This window comes from Urocitellus parryii, chromosome 1 (genome assembly GCF_045843805.1).
Source record: "Urocitellus parryii isolate mUroPar1 chromosome 1, mUroPar1.hap1, whole genome shotgun sequence".
NCBI lineage: Eukaryota > Metazoa > Chordata > Mammalia > Rodentia > Sciuridae > Urocitellus > Urocitellus parryii.
The window spans coordinates 193,553,783-193,575,802 of NC_135531.1; the positions used below are offsets into that span (position 1 = coordinate 193,553,783).

Here is a 22,020-nt window from a genome sequence, read left to right on the forward strand (position 1 = left end):
TGTCCTGATTAACACCTAAAGCATGAGCCCCTATGTCTCAACCAAGGGGAAGGAGAAATGTATTTTAACACCTGTAAGGTTGAGACAGCTTTGTTTACTAGACAGGATAAAGACAAGTGGCACAGGACTGTAATGTTTTAAATGCTTCATGTCACAGGTCTGAGACACAACCTGATTCTGGGACAGCTGTGACTCAAGATCCCTTGTGTTTAACCAGAGAACTCCAGTGTAACTGGAGCCACTGTGACTAACACACACGAATATTGATAAAACGTCAACTGCAGACATCTTTCTCAGAAGTGACACCTCAGATGACCCGCCAGCAACTTCTACCACCCCACAGGGAGGCAGCTGTTTTCATGTGAAAATGGCTGTTCTATCTCTTAGATGATAATTTAAAGTTTGAAATTGAATAGGAGACAGCATTATTCAATGGTGACAGTGACCAATGCAGAGTAAAACCCTTAAGAAAATCTCAAGGCAAAAGTTTGATGGCTGACAAGTATTACATAGATAGACTGTGATATCACTATACAGAAAAGCCAATTTGTTAAAAATCCCTTCTATGCTCTGGTCTGGCACTGAATGGATAGGCTCTTTTAATCCATGCTTCCTGTTTCTGGTATGTATGAATTGATCCTAATTATGGGAAGGCTTGAAATTCTTTACAAAAATTCTGTCTGTGCAGACTCATGCTGACAGATTTCTCTGGGCCCCTTGCACACACACATAACCCATTGATTTGCTTGTTATATAACCAGCCTGGTTCTCCTTGACATCTTTTTGAGGCACTGAACTCAATTTTAGATTTTCTAGATGGATTTATTCTTCTTGAGAAAATTCTGGAGATTACTTGATGGAATTTTTGTATGAGTATTCACACCAGAGGCGGTGCCCAGGAAAGAATGGAGAATGAGAACCTGCCTTGATTATGTGCTCCCTTTGCCAGTTGAAACAGAGGGACATATCTTTGAGGTGATGTTTTCTCCACACCTACTTGGGCTTGCCGCTGTGTTAATCACCAGAGAATTCAGAGAACTGACATTTTTAGTCACTTAGCTTATTTATGTTAGGAATCTTTTATACTTTACTGTTTCAAACTAGAGCACACAAAATATTATCACCATGTTCACTAAGAATGTTTAGTGGTTGATAATGTTCTCATTCATCACCTCACAAATGTGGATGTAAGCTATTTTGTTTGTTTGTCTCTTTTTTCCTCTCCATTTTCGAGTAGCGCCTAGAAAAAGTACCCAGCTCATAGTAAATGCTCAGTAAACACTAGATAAATGAATATATGTTTGAGTGTAGCACCCCAGAATAGTACTGCTCACAGAGTACTTTATTCCATGCAAAGAGCTATTAAATAATGTGCACAAAGGACTCAGAGGTGTTTTTCCAAAGAGAAGATGAAATTTACATCATCAAGGAGATCAAATAAGGGACTCTATCCAAGACAGGAATGGACATGTGAAGCTTGCTAGGGTCCAGAATGGTCCTCATGCTCCTGCTGACATTGTGTCTGGTTTTCCAGGTGAAAATCATGGTTATAAGAGTTGCTTCAGGAAGGGTGAGGATAGAGTTTGCCTTCAGACACATCACCAACTGCGTTTTCTGAATCTTCTCCCATTGATTTCTATCACTGTACCTAACGTCCTCCACGTAACAGGGATTCACAGAAGGACTTTCAAATGAATTAAGGCATTCCTTTAGAAAGTGCTGGTTTTATTTAGGTAAGCAGCTTTTCTGCAGCAGTAGAGGACTGGAGGAAGTGTAACCTCAGGAGAATCTGGTTTAGGAAAGGAATAGCAGTTTTTAAACCTTTTTATTGGGTCGGTCTGTTCTGGTGTGTGTTGTTTCATCAGTCCCCATCAGGCCACTTGAAGTCCTCCTGGATGGAAGATTTGCTCCCCAGTTAGTCTAAGAAAGTTAACGTACTGTTAAGTGCTGTGCATAGAGATAGAAGTCCATTAATAATACATATGTGGAGTTTGGCAAGCAAAGCCATCTGCTGAAGAGCAAAGAGCTTTACACTTCAGAGTGGCTTTCCATAATCAATAGCCCCACTCTACCAAATAAAAAATTACTGGAGCATAAAATGCATGAAGCTTGATCAGTTCCCTTTATTTTGGTCGTCTGTTCAGCAAAATATGACAAGTTAATTCTTTTCTAAATGCCTTTACAACTTTAAAAGGACAACAGACATTATCATAAATTAGTCATGCTGCAGTACACTGATTTTTAATATACACACACATTTAATTTGAATACCTTGCACTAGCATTTCAGCCCAGGAGTGTTTGCAAATCTATATGTGCTCAGTCAAAACATGACTATTAACTGATGCAATTATTCTTTCAATCTGCCATCATTAAATCACTTAAGATTCTATTCAATGTTGCTGTGCTTTAAATCTAAGCCTTTGGAAGAAGGAAAAAAGAAAGCCACACTTGGTAAGCAATTCTAAGACTTATAAAAGTGACAATGCTTGGATTCTGAAGGGCAGAGGTTGCTGTAAATATGTGCTAGTCTGGGCATCTTATTGCTGTTAGAATTACTTTCTGTCACATTAATAGGATGAAGGCCTTTTAAGAATAGTCACTGAATGTGCCAACTTTCCTAATTTAGACTTTGATAATTTAAGCTAGCTCTACTTATTGCTTCTCAGCAATGAATTCTTTACTTCTGTCTCCCTTCCCCCTCTCAATTTAGGGACTAGTTTAATTATGACTCTCTGGATCACACAGCATGACTCCCAGGAAGCCAAGCTGAAAATCTAAGTTATTTAATTCCAAAATCTTGAGTAGGCTTTCTTAATCCAAAATTTGTTTCCTGTATCTCTTGATGAGGATATATATTTCCACAGTTAGAATATCTCTTTCTTTGAGTTAATCTCTGTTTCTTTTTTTAAGCTACATATATATCTCCTGAGAATGATAGCATATTAAATCTTAACTGTTTCTACCTCGTGGTGGATACATTTATTGACTATTTCCTAAGAGTACACTTAAAATAAGAAGAAATATGAAGAAGTTGGGTAATGAGTTTCAGGTACCAGGAGAAAAGTTATAATATATGATTGTTCTGATATTGGGGATTTAGTTCCCTTCACTGGACTGTGTGACTTAAGTACTCAGTGCCAAGAAATCACACTGCTAATATGTGTGTGTGTGTGGGGGGGGAAACAACCATTAAAGTCATTCATCACTTCTTTCTTTCTCTCCAATCCCATTTCTAATCTGTTAAAAGATTGATTCCTCCTTTAAAATATATCCAAGATCTAATCCCTGCCCACCATGCTCACTCTTATTGCTACAGCTGAAGCTGCCATAATCTCTAGACTTCCAGAGGCCTCCATAATTCTCTGGCTTCACTTCCCCATTCTCCACCCAGTAGTCAGGATGGTGCTTTGAAAGGTTAAATTGCAACACCATGTCAACATTTTCCTCAAACCATCACATGATTTCCCATTGTGTTTGAAAAATACAATCCTTACTTGGACATGCAAGGTTCTGTATATGGCCTGACTCTTGACTCGTCCTCATGTTCCTGTCTTTGCTCCTGGACCCTGATACCCTTGCCTCAGCCACACTGGCTTTGTGCTGTCCCTAGGGCATGCCAAGCACTCTCCCTCCTGGACATTGGAACACACTCCTCTCTCTGCCTAGAACACTTCCTGTCCACCTAGTCTTGTGCTCATTTTATTCAGGACTCTGAGGATTTTCCCGGACCATGTCTCCCCTCTGCAGGTTATCTGATGCTATGTTATGTATTGTTGCATTTTTGCCTGACTATCCCACTGGAAGACAGTCCTCCAAGGTCAGGGACTTTGTCATGCAGACGGTCATCCATCCCTACTGCTTGAAATCATCCTCATGGCATAGTTGGAGCTCAAGAATTCCTTGTTGAAGGAAAGGATGAGTGAGTGATTCATTTGCTATATGGGACGGACTGTTTCTTTTTGTAAAGCCGCCTGCTTCTTAACTCCTTTCTGGCTTCAGTCTCTTAACATATCTTTATCTTAACTGAAATGTCACTATAGCAGTTGTCTTCTCTGCAGATTCAGAATTTCAGTTGTTAGCATTCCCCTTCTTGGAGGTTTGGGGTTTCAGAGTGGCTGACAGTGGGTATGCTTCTCACTGACAGTAGGGACATGGAAGTCAGTCCCACCGAATGGACCTCAGGATCACCTAACACTCTGAATGATTGGGGGGCTGTATGCAGTGTTTGTGTTTGATTTCAGTGCTTTAAAGGGGCATTCACCTTTAGAAATTATGACATGTGTGTTTGAATTTTTATTATTAGTGGGAATTTGAATTTTTATAATTAGAGATTCCTTTATTTGACTTACCTTTGGTTTTATTTCTAACTTACAATTGTCTCCTAAAAATGCTAAAATTAGTGGGTCTGTATTACCATAGTGCTATAACCATAACATGTATGGCCATGAAATATTCTTAAATACTGTTTGTGTGTGAGAGTGGTAGAAAAATATTTTAGCAGTATGAAATATTATGTGATATTGGCAGTTGTCACAATATCATTATCACCAACAGATGGTACACACACACACACACACACACACACACACACAAACACAAACATACACTGTTTTTCAGTCAAGTCAATGGTGCACTTTATCCAAGTCATACCAATATTTTTTGTTCATGTCATAGTGAAACAAGTGGCTCTCTATTGTTTCCTGAAGCCCTGATTGGACTTCATGGGTTGTCCATTCACTGTTTTATTCACCAGAATGCCATTTCATTAAGAAGATATGCTTTAGAATCAGATCCACCTGACTTTGAACCCCATTCTTCCCTTTACTTTTACGACCTTGGAAGAGTTACCTACTCTTTATACCAGTTATTTTATCTGTAAAAGAGGAAGTGATATTTTTATCATGGGTTGTTAGGAGATTAAATGAAGCAATGCACCTAAACTCATTGGTGCAGTCCCTGGAATAGAATAAGCAGTCCGAAAATGTTGGCTGTTATTTTTATTACTTGAAGGATCTGTTATGATACCCTAGTAGCCAAATAAATAAATGCCATGTTTATTTTATTCAGACAGACCCTTTGTAAAAAGCAATTGATCCTGCACACTTGCAAGGGTAGGGGGCCACAAAGATTGATTCATTTCTTTATTCCATGTTCATCTGCTCAACTTGAGGCATTCACACAGCCAACTTCAAAGTGCTTCTCACTACTTAGAGGTGGGACTCTGGTCTTTGAGGCTCTCCATGTTTCCCTCCTAAGCAGGAGGACAAAATGAGGACGTGTTGGAAGGCATCAGAGTGGCCTGGTCTTTGACACAGGCTTAGTCATTAAAGCGAGTGTCCCGGGCATCAAGAAGCCAAGTTTTCCGGAGGCCAGAGGACTGTCATTGTAACAGCTTCTAAAGGAGAAGGGGAGTAACGTTTAGCTGAACGGACTCCTTTGATTTCTTATTCTGTCAGATCCTGAGACACTTTCTCAGGTTGGTGGCGTTCAGGGTGCTCAGTTTTTATGGCTGCCGGGTGATTTGTAACTAAACATAGATAGAGCCTTTGAAAAACATAAAGTAAAAGAGGATGAGCAAGGGCTATGAAATGATCCACATTCAAAAAGGAGCATAGAAGTTTCTGACTGGGTGCTTTTTTTTTCCCCCTCGGCTTCTTGCTGGGTTGGCATTTTCTCTGAGGTAGTAAACAATAGTGATGGTGATAAATGTCCTAAATTTCTTTAGAGATTTTGCCAATTGCTGGTGAATGAAAGTTGGGTACTTTTGGTTAATGAACTACTGATAAAGAGTTTTCGTTACTTTATATAAAACCATAGTCATTAAACTTTCCTTTTCATTTTTCTCTCTAATGATTTCCCAAATCCCTCCATTGCTAATTTTTATAAGGTCATGATAAATTAATTGAGAAAGCAATTTATATAGTATGGCCTATTCATTTCAAACAGGCAAACAAATTACCCTGACTTGCTATAATTATAAAACTTTGTTTTTTTTAATGCTCTGGTGAACTTTGGTCATCATAATGTATACTGTGGTAATCCTGGATCCCTAATATTAGGGCATCTGAGGAAATTTTCATAAATCAAATGTTAAGAGTGTGTGTGTCTATATGTGTGTGTGTCTGTCTGTCTTCTGAGGCAGCAAGGGGCAAATAGTACATGTAGAAGGATATAAGAAAGGGAATTGATATTTAGTGAATTTATAATCAGGGTCAAAGTTTGGTATTATTTTTAAGATTTTATAAATGGGAAAACAGAGGTTCAGAAAAAGTCAAATTAGCAAAGCTCACATCCAGACCAGGTCAATTTGACACTAAAGCATGCTTGTCATCTATACCACATGGCCCCAGTTTACAGGTCTTTCTCATTGCTTGTACCATAGCAGCCCTGAAGTCACCTGCTGTATCTGACTCCTCTGGCTTTTACCAGAGAGTTCTTCAGGGAAGTCCTTGAAGGGGAGGGTTCGAGAACTTAGTAACCATCCAGCAGTACAGACCCCAGTCTGATTGCATTTACAGAGCTGCCTGTGTCCTGAGACTCAGAAACAAGAGGAACGAGTCCTCCACTTTGGTGACCATGCAGTTAGGATGAGAATTCTGTGAGAAGGGCGGGCTTTGGAGCTCTCCTCTGAAGAAGGGCTGTCTCTGGAGAGAACTGGTCCTCTCTTAATCCTAGGAATTAGAAACATACTGCTGTACCTACTCACCTGGCCGGAGTAGGACCTGAACTCCACCCTCCAAACTCTTCATGTACCCATGGATAAATTTTGAAGCCTGGAAAAGCCATATGAGATTGAGGGAGAAAAATTGTGTTACAACAAGCCCCAAATGATTATCTAAATCCATTTTTTTCTACAATGAGCTTTTTACAAGATGAATGGTTATCAGCTTTCAAGCTTTTTAGAATGATGTATTAATTGCAAGGGGTTTGGTCACTATTAGGTTTCTTAGGGATTTGCTTCCTTATTTTGATAGCTATTACTTGATTTCAATTTTAATCTGGTTTCTGTAAAGTCAGGGTCTTGGTGACATGGTTTTTTTTTTTTTAATTTTTATTTTAAACAATCATAAACCCAAGAAAGTTTTCTTTACTTCTGAACTAGGACAGAAGGTAGGAAACTGTTCTTAAGTTTTCGTTACTATTTCAGTAGTTGGGCTGTTGGCCTTTTTTAAAATTTTTTTTAATTTTTTAGTCTGTTGGTGTTTATGTGAAGGCTGTAGGATTATATTCATGCTTTGGACTTGAGGAATGCTATAATAACCCACAAAAGAAAATTATTTCTGAAGTAATCATGCAGGTATGAATACAAAGTGTGATAGTTCTGTTTCCTGTATGTTGTATACAAACTACATTGTGGGTTTCTGCCTTATTTGTGTGTGTGTGTATGTGTGTGTGTGTGTGTGTGTGTGTGTGTGTGTGAGAGAGAGAGAGAGAGAGTTTTCTAACCAATTATAAACCAGGAAGATATATTCCTGAGTCATATATAATACTCACTTATATATGCCTGCATATATAAGTGAGTATTCATCAGTTAAATACACTGTTTTAACTCATTTTCACATATACTCCTTTATAGCAGGGAGTCAATTCAATGGATACAAAAATTTTCCTACTTCAAAAAGACTGAAATGTAGAAGATCATCTCTGCCTATTTGAAATAACATATTCACAAACTTCCTACATCCATACACTACCCTGCTAATTAAAAAAGAAAGGCTAACTTTCACACACTGTCATCTGGAAGGCTGTGAAGGGTTTCCAGTTCCTTCCTCTAATTCTTCACTCTTTTTCATTTTTTGGAGCTGAGACATACCCAATGGTTAGCCATATTAGTTTCCCTCTTCAGGTTATCATCCTGTGCTATTACAATGATGGACTGCTGTGGTTTTCTTGGGACTACTAGGGATTAGTCATTCAATGCCAGTAGACTTCTTTATCCATCAAGACTTGGCCCTAGAGAGACTTTCATATATACTTGATGTCATGACTTGTTTTATTTAGAACTGTATATTTTCCTTATTGCCTCTTCTTCTTTTAAATAAATCAAACAAAACAGGTATTCCTGGAGAACCTCTGAGTGGAAAGAATGCCAAGTCTCCCCCCTCCTGGAGCAGCAGGACCCCCATTGGCATGTGACAGGACCTGTTTGCGGCGGTGGGATCCAGACCCGTGAGGTGTACTGTGCCCAGAGCACACCAGCAGCCACTGCACAGAGGGCCAAGGAAGGTAGGCAGCCAATTCCTGGATAGATGGTGCTGCTGGTTGGAAGGGAAATCAACTCCAACACCATCTCCTACTTACCTTCTTGATAAATGGACCCTTAGCATTCAAAAACTTAATATTTGTTTTGTTGACCATTTGCAAACTACCCTCAGTTGGGGAATAGTTAAACAATAGTAATAATAACATCTCGCACCAAAGGTTTGTTGTGAAATTTAAGAGAGCAAAAGTACCAAAGGTGTGTAGTGTAAATGGATTCGACATGCTAAGAGGTGGGTGTGCTCAAGTGAGACTATTGGTAATGAATGAATAGCATTTGTTTTTCTCCTCAGAGTATTTTTTTTTAATTTTGTGAGTGTGTAAATTTCTACAGGCATATCCCTTTCAAGTGTCAAAGAGCCACTTTTTATAAAAAAGTTGTTTGTAAAGCAAAAGAAGGGGAAGTGGAGCAGTAGCTTTCTCCATATAAAACTCTTTCTTAGACAAATACAACCTCAGCACTAGTCCCTTTGTTGCAAAGTTTAGGTGAGTGATAGCATGTAGAGTCCGGGAAACCTGCTTCAATTTAGGCAGGTCAATGGATTAAAAAGCCAAGCACGGACAGCAATACTTCTATCCTAGAAAAATGTGTGGCCTCTTCCAGCCATGTTGGAGAACATGGGCAGGGCCTATACAGAATTGGTAAAGGTAAGACGTTTCCTTGGACTTGCCGAGCATGAGTACACCCTTACGCTATGGACTTTATTTAGGATGGACGGTGAAAGCTTTCTTGGTGTGGTAAAGCATGCCTTTTATTTAATTTATTTATTTATTTGGAGTTGGAGAATATCATGTCAAGTGAAGTAAGACAATCCCAAAGAATCAAAGGCCTAAATGTTTTCTCTAATAAGTGGATGCATTCCTTCTCTTGTGTACCTTTTTATGCTAGATGCTTTTGTGGTATGGACTCTCAGAGTTGTAGAAATAGATGATCACCTTGTATCACAATTTTTATAGACTCCTTAGCATTTTGCTTTAATAATTAAATTTACAGATCTGCACTTGTGGGGCCAGCGTTATAAATAATAGTAGCTGTATTTTCTTTCTTCTCTAAATTCACTTTTGGAAAGTGATGACTTACTTTCTATTTCAGTACAAAACATGACTTTGCTTACTTCTCTGAATTTGGAGAAGCAGAATTTAGATAAAATACTGCAGGTTATTTTGTCAAACTTTGGTGGTCTTTGCATCCCATCTCCTCTCTTCTTCCCTTTTATTACAATCTACAGTTCTAGAATCTTCTAGGAGGGACACATAATTTTTTTTTAATGTAGAATTGATTTTTTTATAGCCTACCTATCTATTTTCAGGTTCAGTGTTGAGTCATGCATTGAAATTTGCATCTTCTGAAAGTTTCTTATGGATCACCTAAGTTTCTAAGTTTCTTTTACCTTAGTATTTCCAACTCTCTTAATTGAAACATACTGGGCAGAAAGATTGCAATTAGGAAGAAAGTAGAAAGGTGGTATCTTAGATTTGGAAATTAGGTGCTGCATGGTGGGGGACAAATAAAGAACAGGGGTTACTTACAGGTTTAGCAGCCTACCTGCTTCAGGCATCCAAAAAAGAGGAAAATATCTTAGCCTAATGCATACTTCAAAATTAGTACCAGGGTTAACATGGAAACAAAGTACTTCAAATCTCTCAGTCTGATAGCCCAGTTCTCAGGAAGAGGAGGTCTAATGAGAAGCCAAGATGTAAACGCATCACTGTGTATCATGACCATGAACTCCTGAACAGCGTTGAATGCAGTGAGTAAAACCATATTGGCATGGTCACATTAAACTCATGCTAGAGCTTACTACTCAACTTTGTAGTTGTTATTAAAGTTTGTTATTAAAGTGTTTATTTTGCTCTTTTGTGCAAGTAAAACTGAGGGTTATTCGACTGACTATTACATCAATTAACTAAGCCTCACTTAGTTGCCCCAAATGACCTCAAATTTGCCATCCTCCTGCCTCAGCCTCCTAAGTGGTTGAAATGACAGGGTTCTCTATTGTGCCCAGCCATTCCTTTCTTTTGAATGCTTTCCTTTCTTACTGTTATCATTTCTAGATTGTTTCATGACAAACCTGGCAACATGGAATTTCTTCTTGGCCCAAGATAAAATCAAGAGAACGATTGAGTTCCTGCTGTAAGAGGCCAGCTGAGGGTTTGAGAAATGAAATAGGCAGCATTTTAATTTTCTGACCCCTTCTGCTAATGTAATAAAGGTCAAAATTGATGCCATGTTTTGCATTTCAGTTTCTGTGATCAACTTTTAAAAACTATTATTATTTTAAATTATGGAGGAAGAAGGCATTTTTGTAGCACTGATTTCAGAAAGTCGTTTCTTAGTCATAGATGACTTCACCACAAGGTTAATTTTCCCTTAGACTCAGTTATTCTCTCTGTTGACTCCCTGGAGTGTAATTGCTTATCTTTCTTTCCTTATAACATTCGCCCATCCACTGTAGGTTAGCTACTATGCATTCCAAGACCCTGACCTTAGAGGAATCCACAGTTTGGGGAAGAAAAGTCAAAACTCTATTTTCATGGATCTCTCATGCATTAGAATGTAATAAAATTCCAGATGCCAGAATGAAAAAGAATGCTGATTCCCAACTGTTTCAAATTTCATAAACTAGCCTAGATCCTGAGGATGAGTCATGATGTTGATGTGGTTCATCAATGACTTACTTTGGGGGTTGCCTGTCCCCTTTAGTGTGTTTGCAGAGCAATGTTTTGATACTTTTTGAAATATTTACCTGAAACTGTCGTTCAGGGTTCATGTGCTATTTTAAACGCAACCCAAATAATCCTGTAACAACCCATAAGAGAAGTATTACCAGTAGTATAAGAAAAGCCAATACCATTGAGAATGAAATGAGAAATACTTATGATTTTGTTTACCAGTTGTTGTTTTATAACTTAGAGGCATCTGCAAAAGTGGATGCTTACCTATAAATCTAGAATCTTGGATATGGTAAGACCACTTTCTTGTTGCTCTTTTCTTGAATAAAATTAAAGCCACTCAGTCTGCATTCAAGAATCATTCTCAGAAGGTAACGTGTGAGACATATCTTCAAAAATCTAATAAAGACTAGGGCAAATTTATTCTATTTATAACAATGTTTCCCAGAGCCTGGAATATCAACAAATATGGAAATATGTGTGTGTTTGTGTAAATAAAATGTTTATGTTTATATATATCAGATACACACACATATATATATTTCACATTCATTATTTGGCATCAAATAAACATAGCTATTTTAGGAGTGAGACTCTTAAGGAGCAGCTTTGAACTGTTTGTTAAATTAACTGGTCACCTCCTCTACCCCACTAGGGCTGTCTTCATCAGGCTTGGCCCAGAGTTGGTGTGAAGGGAGAACACGAGCAGATAAGGGACATGTCCTGGAATGCTAGGTGTTGTAGGAAGACATCGTATTTTAGGTTTGAATTCTGACTTGGAAGGAAGTTTTATCAGCCACTTAAGTGTTTGTACTATTCATAATTCATTCCAGTGTAGGCACTATGGTGATTTGGTAAGTTAAAATAGATGATAATCATTTTTTTTAATCCGTCCCCCAAACAATTTGTCACGTACCAATGTCACGTACTATGTTTTATGCTGTGTGCCATGCACTGCTTCTATAAAGGCACCCTTCTATAATTTACTAGAATTGGAAAAACAATTTTCCTGATAATTATGCTATTGTGTCTTAAGTCTTGTGATCACTGCATATATCATATGGCTAAAACCATTTCATGATGCCTAGAGATAATGTTTCAAAGAGGGGGCAGTGATTCCAGAAAGTTTGGAGGATCAATAAAAAAAAATGTTTGTGTGTGTGTGTGTGAGAGAGCATATGGATAGGACTGGAGATGCCTGCGTTCAGTGGGGCATGCCCACTGGTGTGAGGAGAACTCAGAAAAGAAGGAAGCCACGAGAGCACTGGAAAACAAGGCTGCCTGTGCTATTCACAAGGTAATAATTCATTTTTTTGAGAGTGTGGGTGCCTATTACAGCCTTTACCCCCACCCACCTCAGACTTTAAATCAGGAAAGAAATTTCTTATGCTTATCTATATATTAAGTATGTAAAACTGCCAGTAAGATTATTCTCATGAGTAGTCATGTCCTATTTGAAAACTTATCTGATGATCCAGTAATATTTTGAGGTATGAAATAAAGTAATTTACAGTTTGAACAGATGAATGGATTGCTTAAGGGGCCATTGGAAAAGATATTCCATCATCATTTGAGAGACTGGTAATGTCCTATACCTGTCTTTAGAAATTGATTCTAAAGTCAATAATATCCTTTGGGTGTGAGAATAAGGTGTCAGGAAAGTGGTGAGCTGAGGACTTTTCTTCCTGTCAACCTGAGAGGAGAAATGAGACTGTTTAAAGGGAGTGGTAGCATTTTCTCTCACTTTCTGCTAGCAGAAAAGCAGAGATAAGGGAATGAAATAACCTTTGCTAATTAACAGCAGGATACTTGATGACAATTCACATGAGGCCAAGAGAGATAAGGCTCTTGGCTAGCAGCATTCCTCCTTGGAAACATCCTCAATTATAGGGATCATGGATGTAGCAAAAGTCAGCAAAGGGAACTAGAAGGTAATTATCAAGAGGCTTCTCTCCACAATGCCCCCCTTCTTCCTCTCTCTCTCCTGCCTCTCCCTCTCCCTCTCCCTTTCCCTTTCTCTTTATCCCCCTCTTCCTCTTCCTCTCTCTCCATCTTTTCTCATAATGAAACAGATAGTGATGGAAGTAGGGGAGGCATTTGAAGCCAGGTGGTTGTTCCTTGTCCTTAATAAAAAGAAGGGAGGAGGAAAGGAGGAAGAAATGAGGGAGGAGGAGGGAAAAGGATAACTTCTAGGACTTTTCCATTGGGCTATGTTATCTCTCAACTTATATCTTAAACCTACAAACTATATAGGATTAAATTTAGGGCTTTGAAATTTGGTTATCGATATAGGATCCTAGCTGCACAGATGCTCAAGATTTATAGGATTGATTCCATCTCCTTCTTTTTGAGAAGAACACTTACAATGTCACCCTTCCACGAATGACTGTGGGAGAACTTATTGCCTAAGTTTTCTGTAAATGAGAGAAATAGAACATCTGGTGTAAGCAATAATGTGTATTCCATTGTTTAAGCCCTACTCTATTTCAAAGGCAAACACAAGCAATGTAAGATATACATAGATGCATATATATAGATGAATATTGTTTAAATATTCTCTGAAAAAGAGTAAAAACCAAGAAAAGTTTAGGGGAGAAAAGGAGCATTAAATATTTAGAGGCAACTAGGTCACCAGGAATCTAAATTAAAATTGGTTTCTATTGTTTCTGTTTGATTGCTTTTGTATTTAAACTTAGTGATTTTTTTAAATCAAGTATAATAAAATTATATTAGTGTAATATAAAAATGTTTATTGACTTCCTTTGCTTAGAAAAAATATTGTAGAATTACCGCTGTAAGCATTCATTAAATTATCAGGTAGTTCTTGACATTAAATTTTCCTAATTTATTTAACTCAAGGTGTAATTTACATGATTTAAATGAGAGCAGGAGAGAGTTTCCCTGTACAGATGACAGAGGCACGGTATTTGAGCGACTGTCTTATGCTGAGTAGAGGTTATTTCTTGAAAACATAAATGGTTTGTGGAAAAAGAGCCTTCTTTGATGACACGTGGATCCTGCTTAATTTGATTTTCTAAAGAGGAAAAACAGATGTTCTCCTTTGCACAAGGTGTTATGTATGTCTTCATAATTAACACAGCTAAGTTAATATTTCAAAACTGTGTGTTATGGAAATCAAAGCATGTGGTATCATGGAGGAGGTTGTCAAGGACCTAAAACTAGATATGAGTTTGGATTTTCCCCGTGGTTTTGTACTGATATTTCAGCTTTCCTAATCTTGCAGCACTAAGTCCATACTTCTGCAGTAATAGTTTCTGCCTGGTTTCTAACCATTAATATTATTGTCTTTGTTACCCATTATGCCATCAGGGCCTTTGAAGGTCATGATTGGTTTCCTTCTTGTTTGTATCGCCAAGTGCCAGTGCCCATCATGTAAAAAGCAAATGAAAATCTCAAGATGAGAGAATAGTATGTTGAGTTTTGTTGAATTCCTCTTGCTTTCGGGTAGTGCTAAGAAAGGAATTGCTTTACTCTTAAGCAAATAAACATGATCTGCTATCTGGATATCAGCATTTCATGCCAAGACCAGGTTGTCTAGAACTCCTAGAATGGAATGAGATAAAAGAGAAGATATGAGGAGCATGAAGTTATGGAAATGGTTTGTGGAAAATGGCCCATGACAACATTTTGAAATAATTTGCAGAAGTAAATATATTCCTCTGTTGTTTTCCTGAGAAAACCGATTAATGGTCTAATGTTGTTTATTTCTGTCAGTGTTGCTTTTGATTTCTTGAGTAGCCTAGGAGGGGTGATGAGACAGTTAAACCAGTAACTACAGACATAAGTTCCTTGAAGGGAAAAAAAAAGAATTTGAGGGAAGGAGAGTTTAAGCCAGTGGAGGTCAGAAAGACATAGGTTACGTTTGAGGAGAAGAAAGTTTTTACCTGGGCCTTAAAGAAAGGGCCTGGTTTAGATAGGAGTTCATGTGAAGGGGAGAGAATCCTGGGAGAAGTGAAGCATGTACAGGAAGACACAAAGGTGGAATATCATAGTGCACATTTAGAAGGAAACTCATATTCAAACTGGACATAAATATAAGGTAGGTGAAGGCAGGGGCTGTGATTTAGGCTCCATAGGTGGATTGGTGAACTGTGACTTTAAGCTTTATGGTGATGGGAAGGTAGGACCTGAACTATTACCTTCTCCATTCTTGTCTATCACCTTAACTCTGATGCTGAACCTTTCTAGTGCTCTAGGTCTTTGTAGCCAGTTGCTCTCTGTCCACTGCCCATTATCCTGAGATGTGCATTGTTCACTCCACCCTTGCAAACTCACTCCCTGGCTCAGGCTTATTACCTTGCTAAGCTTTTCTTCTTAGAAGTCTTTTCTTGTGGGAACTCTGTGAGATGACATAGATTATCTCTGCTCTTCCACTGTCATAGCTCTTTATCTCACTCATTGTCACTGTGTATACTGTTTACCAGGATGCTGTGCAGGTTTATGAGATCAAGGGCCACCTCTATGTTATTGTCTATATTCCACACCATACCTGACACAGAATCTGGAAAGTAGTGATGTTTTTATCGAATCCAAGTTTTGTGTACCTCATAGTATTCCATTCACCAATTTTTTAATATTTATTTTTTAGTTATAGGTGGACACTATGTCTTTATTTTATATTTATGTGGTGCTGAGGATCGAACCCATTGCCTCCCACATGCTAGGCAGCTGCTCTTCCTCTGAACTACACCCCAGCCCCACATTTTTTTTTTCTGGTTGATGATCTACAAACATAAGAATACCTATTCACTTTCTTACTTGGATACACCACCAGCACATGGTGGTGTCTGGGACCTGGCCTCCTGAGAAGCAGCCAAGGTGCTGGATGTTCCAGTCTGGAAGATACAACTTAGAAGTGTAGGTAATGTGGCTCCCAGTGGAGTGAGCCTGGGCCAGTAAGAAACAAGATCCAGGGGAAGCCCCAATACTCCCAGTGTATCTGTACATTATTCTGATATGGATTTCTTCTTGTACTTTTTACAGGAACATACTTTCTTGCCCCAAACCCAGATCTACCATGAACTTGTTATATAACTTGGTGGTGGTTTGATGTGAAATGATAGCACTGTAACACATCATGCACTCAGTCTCGTATTTTCTGTTCTGTTCCTGCTATTTCCTCACAGCCACTTCCGCTTGGCCTTGTGCTTCCCAAATAAAGTATTATCACCAGGGTCTCATTGTAAGCTCTGCTTTCTAAAGGACTTTGGCTACAGCAAAACATGATGAATGTTTATCAAAGGAAAGAATGAGAGAGACTGTTTTGTATGGTTTATTACAATAAATGGTACATAATATGAGCCCAAAGGAGTGTGGAAGCTGTAAATAGTAAGTCTTTCTTCTCTTCCTCTATCTCACTTCTCTTTTCTATTCCTTAACTTCATTTTTTATTCTTATTTTATATATTACTTCTTCCTCATATTCCAGTATTACCAATTCTTCCCCTCTCTCCTTCTTTCACCTTGTAGAAATCTTGAGAGCGAGAACAATTTTAGTAATTGTGGTAGACTTCACAGCAGTTAGCACATTGCTTGGCAAAAGGTAGATAAAAACTCAGTAGATATTTCCTGAATAAATGAATATATTCTTCTGCCCACAGTCTTACCATTCAATTTTAGGCATTCACTTTTTAATTTAAGACAGTTTCCTCTTCATTCCATTGTTCACATACACCTGCACTCCATTAATGAACTGTTCAGGGAGCTAGGGATGATGCTCAGTGGCAAAGCATTTTCCAAGCATGTGCAAGGCCCAGAGATCAATACTCGGTACCACATAGGGTAGGGGGAGAGAACAGTTAGGTTCTCTTTTGTAGGACAGAAAACTACATTTGGGTAAACGTGCTGAGACTACATTTACAATCTTTAGTTGAATGTCTCACTCAGCTTCATTTTCCTAGCTGGCCTGGATTTTTCTTGAACATGGAGCCAAGAGGTAATGGTGTTCTTTTTGGCAATGGAATTTCTGACAGTAAGTGATTGTTTCCAAATCTGTTCCTCTAGCCTTGTTGAATATGTGAATTCACTGGCAAAGTAGGATGTGGAATAAATAGACACTTATTGCCCAAACCTTTCTGCAGGAAAGCTTTAGCATTCGCAATATTCTATTTAGCACATTTTCTTTTTCTTTTTTCTTTTTTTTTGAGAGAGAGAGAGAATTTTTTAATATTTATTTTTTAGTTTTCAGTGGACACAACATCTTTAGTTTATTTTATGTGGTGCTGAGGATTAAACCCAGCACCCCGCGCACATGGCAGGTGAGCGTGTTACCGCTTGAGCCACATCCCCAGCCCATATTTAGCACATTTTTCCCCTAAGCTCTGATTTAAACTTCTCATTAGATTTTAGCCATTTGTTGAGATTTCCATGTGCTTAAGCTTAGTTAAGTGACTCTGTCCTCTGGCCATTTTCTGAGGAACACTTTAGAAGTGATGGATTTCTACATCAAGAGGAAAGCTAGGAAACCAGCTGACTTGTGATGATACTTCTAAGTTCAAGATTTGTGCATCTTAGAAGGAGATACATAACTGTAGCTCATTTTATTTTTAAAATTTACTTCTTTCCTTTTTTATTGACAACTAAGTTGTATATATTTATGGTGTATGACATGTTTCTTTTTTATGCATATGTTAATGAGTGTTGAATAACAACATCAAGCTATTTGAAGTATGCATCAGCTCACATACATATTTGTTTTTGTGGTGAGAACTCTTGAAATCTACTTTCATGCAATTTCTAAATATACCATATGTAATTCAGTGGGCCACTTGAATTTGTTTCCCTTTATACCTGCTTTTCTATTAGTGCACTTAACCACTAAGCCACATTCCTAGCCCTTTTTTATATTTTATTTAGAGAGAGGGTTTTGCTGAGTTGCTTGGGGACATCGCTAAATTGCTGAGGCTGGCTTTGAACTTGTGATCCTCCTGCCTCAGCCTCCTGAGACATTAGTATTACAGGTGTGCACCACCACACCCAGCTAATACTTGCTTTTCTAGGATAGTACTTGGGTTAGAGACCTCTGGTTTGATCCAGTTGTCCCAAAGCTTTCTAGGCTCAAGATCATTCTTGCACACAGCCTTTCTATTTGAATGATCTACAGGCATTTTTAATTCAGTGTTACCTTCATTTGACTCTTCCCTGTCTTCGCCATGCTCCTATCAGAGGTTCATCCAGGGTTTAAAAATTTGTGGAATGATGTCTTTCTGCCACACACTCAGCTAAAAGACTAGGAAATACTCTCACCATCACTGATGCCTTTATCTGCCTTCAGCTCATCATTAAGTTCTTTTCATTTTACCTACAAATAAAATGTGTTTATCATCTTCATTTAATTTCCATCTCCCTCCACTTCTACCACTGTTTTTTAATTTTTTTTAATATGGACTGCAATAGTAGTTTCCTAACGGATTTCTCTCCTTCTGTTCTTACTCCTTCCTAAATACAGTGGGGCATGGTTTTTGTGCTTAGCACAAGGCTCTGCAGACAGGCTAACCTGTGCAAAGCCTCCATCACTTATAAGCTGTATGATTTTGTACAAGTTAGTCTGTTTTTATCCTTTAGTTTCCTCATCTGTAAAATGGACATAATGATAATCCCTGGCATATAAGAATGCTGTAAGAAGTAAATGAACACATACCACACAATCACTTAGAACAGAACCTTATATAATAAGCACTATTGTAACTACTAAGTATTAGTTGTTACTGTTTTTCTTCTCCACATTCCTGCCATAGGCATCTTCCAAGTGTAACATTATTGTGCAAAGTTATTTCAGTGCTTTCCCTTGAACTCAAACTTCTTAACATTACTCATAGGGCAATGTATGATTTGGTCTGCCTACCTCTCCAGCTTAGTTTATTTTACTCTTTCTATCATTCTGTTCCAACTCATACTGAGAGGCCTTGAGCAAACTAGTTAAAGTTTTGGTGCATGATTTTCCATTTTGTGGCCAGAATTGTGTCACCTAGGCAGTAGAGAGCAGGAAGATACACACCAGAATGTAAATTTCTTGATTCAAGACTGATACACTTAGGTGATCCACTGAGGAGATTCTTTATTGTGACTCAACTCAGTGCAGAAGAGTCAGGGCAGGAAACTGTGGCCCCTAGCAAGGTAGCCACTTTCTTTTTTATTATTATTTTTAATTTGTTCTACTTAGTTGTACATGACAGCAGAATGCATTTCAATTCATCATACACAAATGGAGCACAGCATTTAATTCTCTGGTTGTATACGATATAGAGATGCACTATTTATACAATCATACATGTTATTTGGGTAATGATGTCCATCTTATTCCACCATCTTTCCTACCCTCACAACCCCTCCCTACCCTCACCTTTGCCCAATCCAAAGTTCCTTCATTCTTCCCAGGCCCCCTTATCATAGATTAGCATCCACTAATCATAGATAACATTCAGTCTTTAGTTTTGAGGGATTGGCTTACTTTGTAAGCATAATATTATCCAACTCCATACATTTACCTGCAAATGTCATAAGGATACCAAAAAGCAACCCAAACAATAAATGGGCTAAGGAACTGAACATAAACTTCTCAGAAGATATACAAGCGATCAACAAATATATGAAAAAAAGTTCAACATCTTTAGTAATTACAGAAATGTAAATCAATGTAAACGTAAATCATCTCATCCAAGTCAGAATAGCAGTCATCAAGAATACAAACAATAATAAGTGTTGGAGAGAATGTGGGGGGAAAGGAACACTTGTACATTGCTGGTGGGACTGTAAATTAGTGCAATCACTTTAGAAAACAGTGTGGAGATTCCTCAGAAAACATGGAATGGAACTACCATTTGACCCAGCTATCCCATTCCTCAGTATATACCCAAAGGACTTAAAATCATGACACAGCCACACTGATGTTTATATCAGCTGAATTCACAATAGCTAAACTGTGGAACCAAACTAGATGCCCATCAATAGATGAATGGATAAAGTAACTGTGGTATATATACACAATGGAATATTACTCAGCATTAAAAGAATAAAATTATGGCATTTGCAGGGTAGCCCCTTTCTACCAATGACTCTGCTCTTTAGGAAGGAAGCATGGATCTTTGAGGGGCAGCTAGCTATCTCTTCTACAGGCATTTTCTGTTACACCCCTATGTTGGCTTCCTATTGCAGCTATAACGAATTAACACAAATTTAGTGACTTAAAACAATAAAACTTTATTATCTTACAGTCATGGAGTAATGTAGTTCAAACTGGGATTAACTGGGCCCAAGTCAAGGTTGGAGCACTGCTGCATTCTTTCTGGAGACCCTAGGGGAGAATCTGCTCCCATCTTTTAAAGGTTACCCATATGGTTTTTTTTTTTTTTGTTATTTTGTTTTGTTTTGTTGATGTTGTTATTTTTAGATAAACATGACAGTAGAGTGTATTTTGACTTGTTTTATATATATGAAGTATGACTTATTCTAGTTTAGATCCCATTCTTGTGGTTGTATATGATATGCAGTTAACCTGGTTGTGTGTTCCTATACAGGATAGGAAACTTATGTCCAATTAATTCTTCTGCCTTCTTTTTCCATTTAAAAAGCAATGACGTTGGATCCACCTAGATAATCCAGGATGGGGTAATATCCTCATCCAAAGGTCACTTTATTAGCAACCTTAATTCCATCTGAAACTTTAATGCCCCTTTACCAAGTAATCTAAGATATTCACAGGTTCCAGGTGGTTAAGATTTGGACATCTTGGGGTGGCCAAAATTCTGCCCATCCAAAACCTTTTTCTTTATATTTGAGAAATAAATGGGATTTCTTTAAACTAACAGGAGTGCAGTCATTGTGACTTTGACTTTATGGATTTTTCTGTGTAATATAAGTGTACAGAGGTCCGATTTGCTTAATGGTCAAGACCTTAGGCTTTGAAGTGGGGATTGCCAGGTTTGACATTTCCAGCTTGTGATGTTGGGAAAGTCACAAAGCTTCTATAAGCCTCCAGTTCTCCGGTTATTTTATATACATATATATAAAATAACCGGAGAACTGGAGGCATATATATATACACACATACATACATACACACACACACACACACACATACACACAATAGAGTTGTCAGGTTGATCCCATTTTAAAGGAGAGAACAATCATAGCACAGTGACTAAGAAATAATAAGTATTCAAAAAGCACAGATATTATTATTTTTTTCTTAGGTATTCGCCTGTTTATTATAGCCTTTCTAAATGCTTGGCACCATACCAGATTTTTTTTAAGATACAGGGATGAACAAATCAACCTTAAATATCACCAACCAAAGTCAATTTGGACACCCAAACAAATTACATGAGTATTATATGATGAATCTTGTATTCTAGGTAGGTAAATACTATTTTTTGAAGGCCAGATTAAACAAGCATCCTGGAAAGGGAAAGAATATGTCCTTCAAATTTTCTATTAAAATGGAAAAAAAACCCTTCAGCTTCCTCATCTGTAAAATTAGAGTTATAATATGATCCAACAGGAATGTTTCTTCCTGTAATGCGATTATGTAACCTGTTCTCTCTGGGAAGATATAAAATTAAAAATGTTTAGGAGCCAGTAGAGCATGACTCAGGAATTGGCCTGGACATTTTATTGCCTGGCTTGTGATATGAGGTGTATATAACATGTGCTCCTTTATCTCTGAGAACAAGACACTATGATTTCTTCAGCTGTGGGGTGCATTCAGAACTGATTTGTAACAAACGTGGAGGTACCCTAATAGGAATTTGCAAGTCAGCATCTCAGTTGATTTTAATGCAAAGAAGTTTTCAGAACATGACTTAAGAAGCATTCTTTTGCAACAATTTGATACAGAAAAAGTGGTAAAGGTAAGGATGCAAGAATAGGTATAATAGAATTCACGAAAAAAATTTTGCACTTTTCAAAGAATTTCCCAGGGCTAGGTCATGCAATTGAAATGGATAGTTGTAAAATGAATCCCCAGGGTTTCTTAGAACACAGATAGTTGAGAAACAGCTGATTCTAAGGGAATTGTACAAAACTACTGTATTGACTATTTGTAAATTCAAATGTGAATAACTACTATT

The 22,020-nt window shown here is 37.9% G+C and overlaps 1 protein-coding gene across 1 annotated transcript in view; it reads left to right on the top strand.

The window, feature by feature from the left end:
* Positions 1–22,020, top strand: part of Thsd7b (thrombospondin type 1 domain containing 7B) — a 932,734-nt gene that overhangs the window by 422,691 nt on the left and 488,023 nt on the right. Inside the window, exon 5 of the mRNA XM_077798343.1 lies at positions 8,059–8,228. Within this exon, the coding sequence (XP_077654469.1) occupies positions 8,059–8,228 (170 nt within the window). The remainder of the gene's footprint in view (positions 1–8,058; positions 8,229–22,020) is intronic.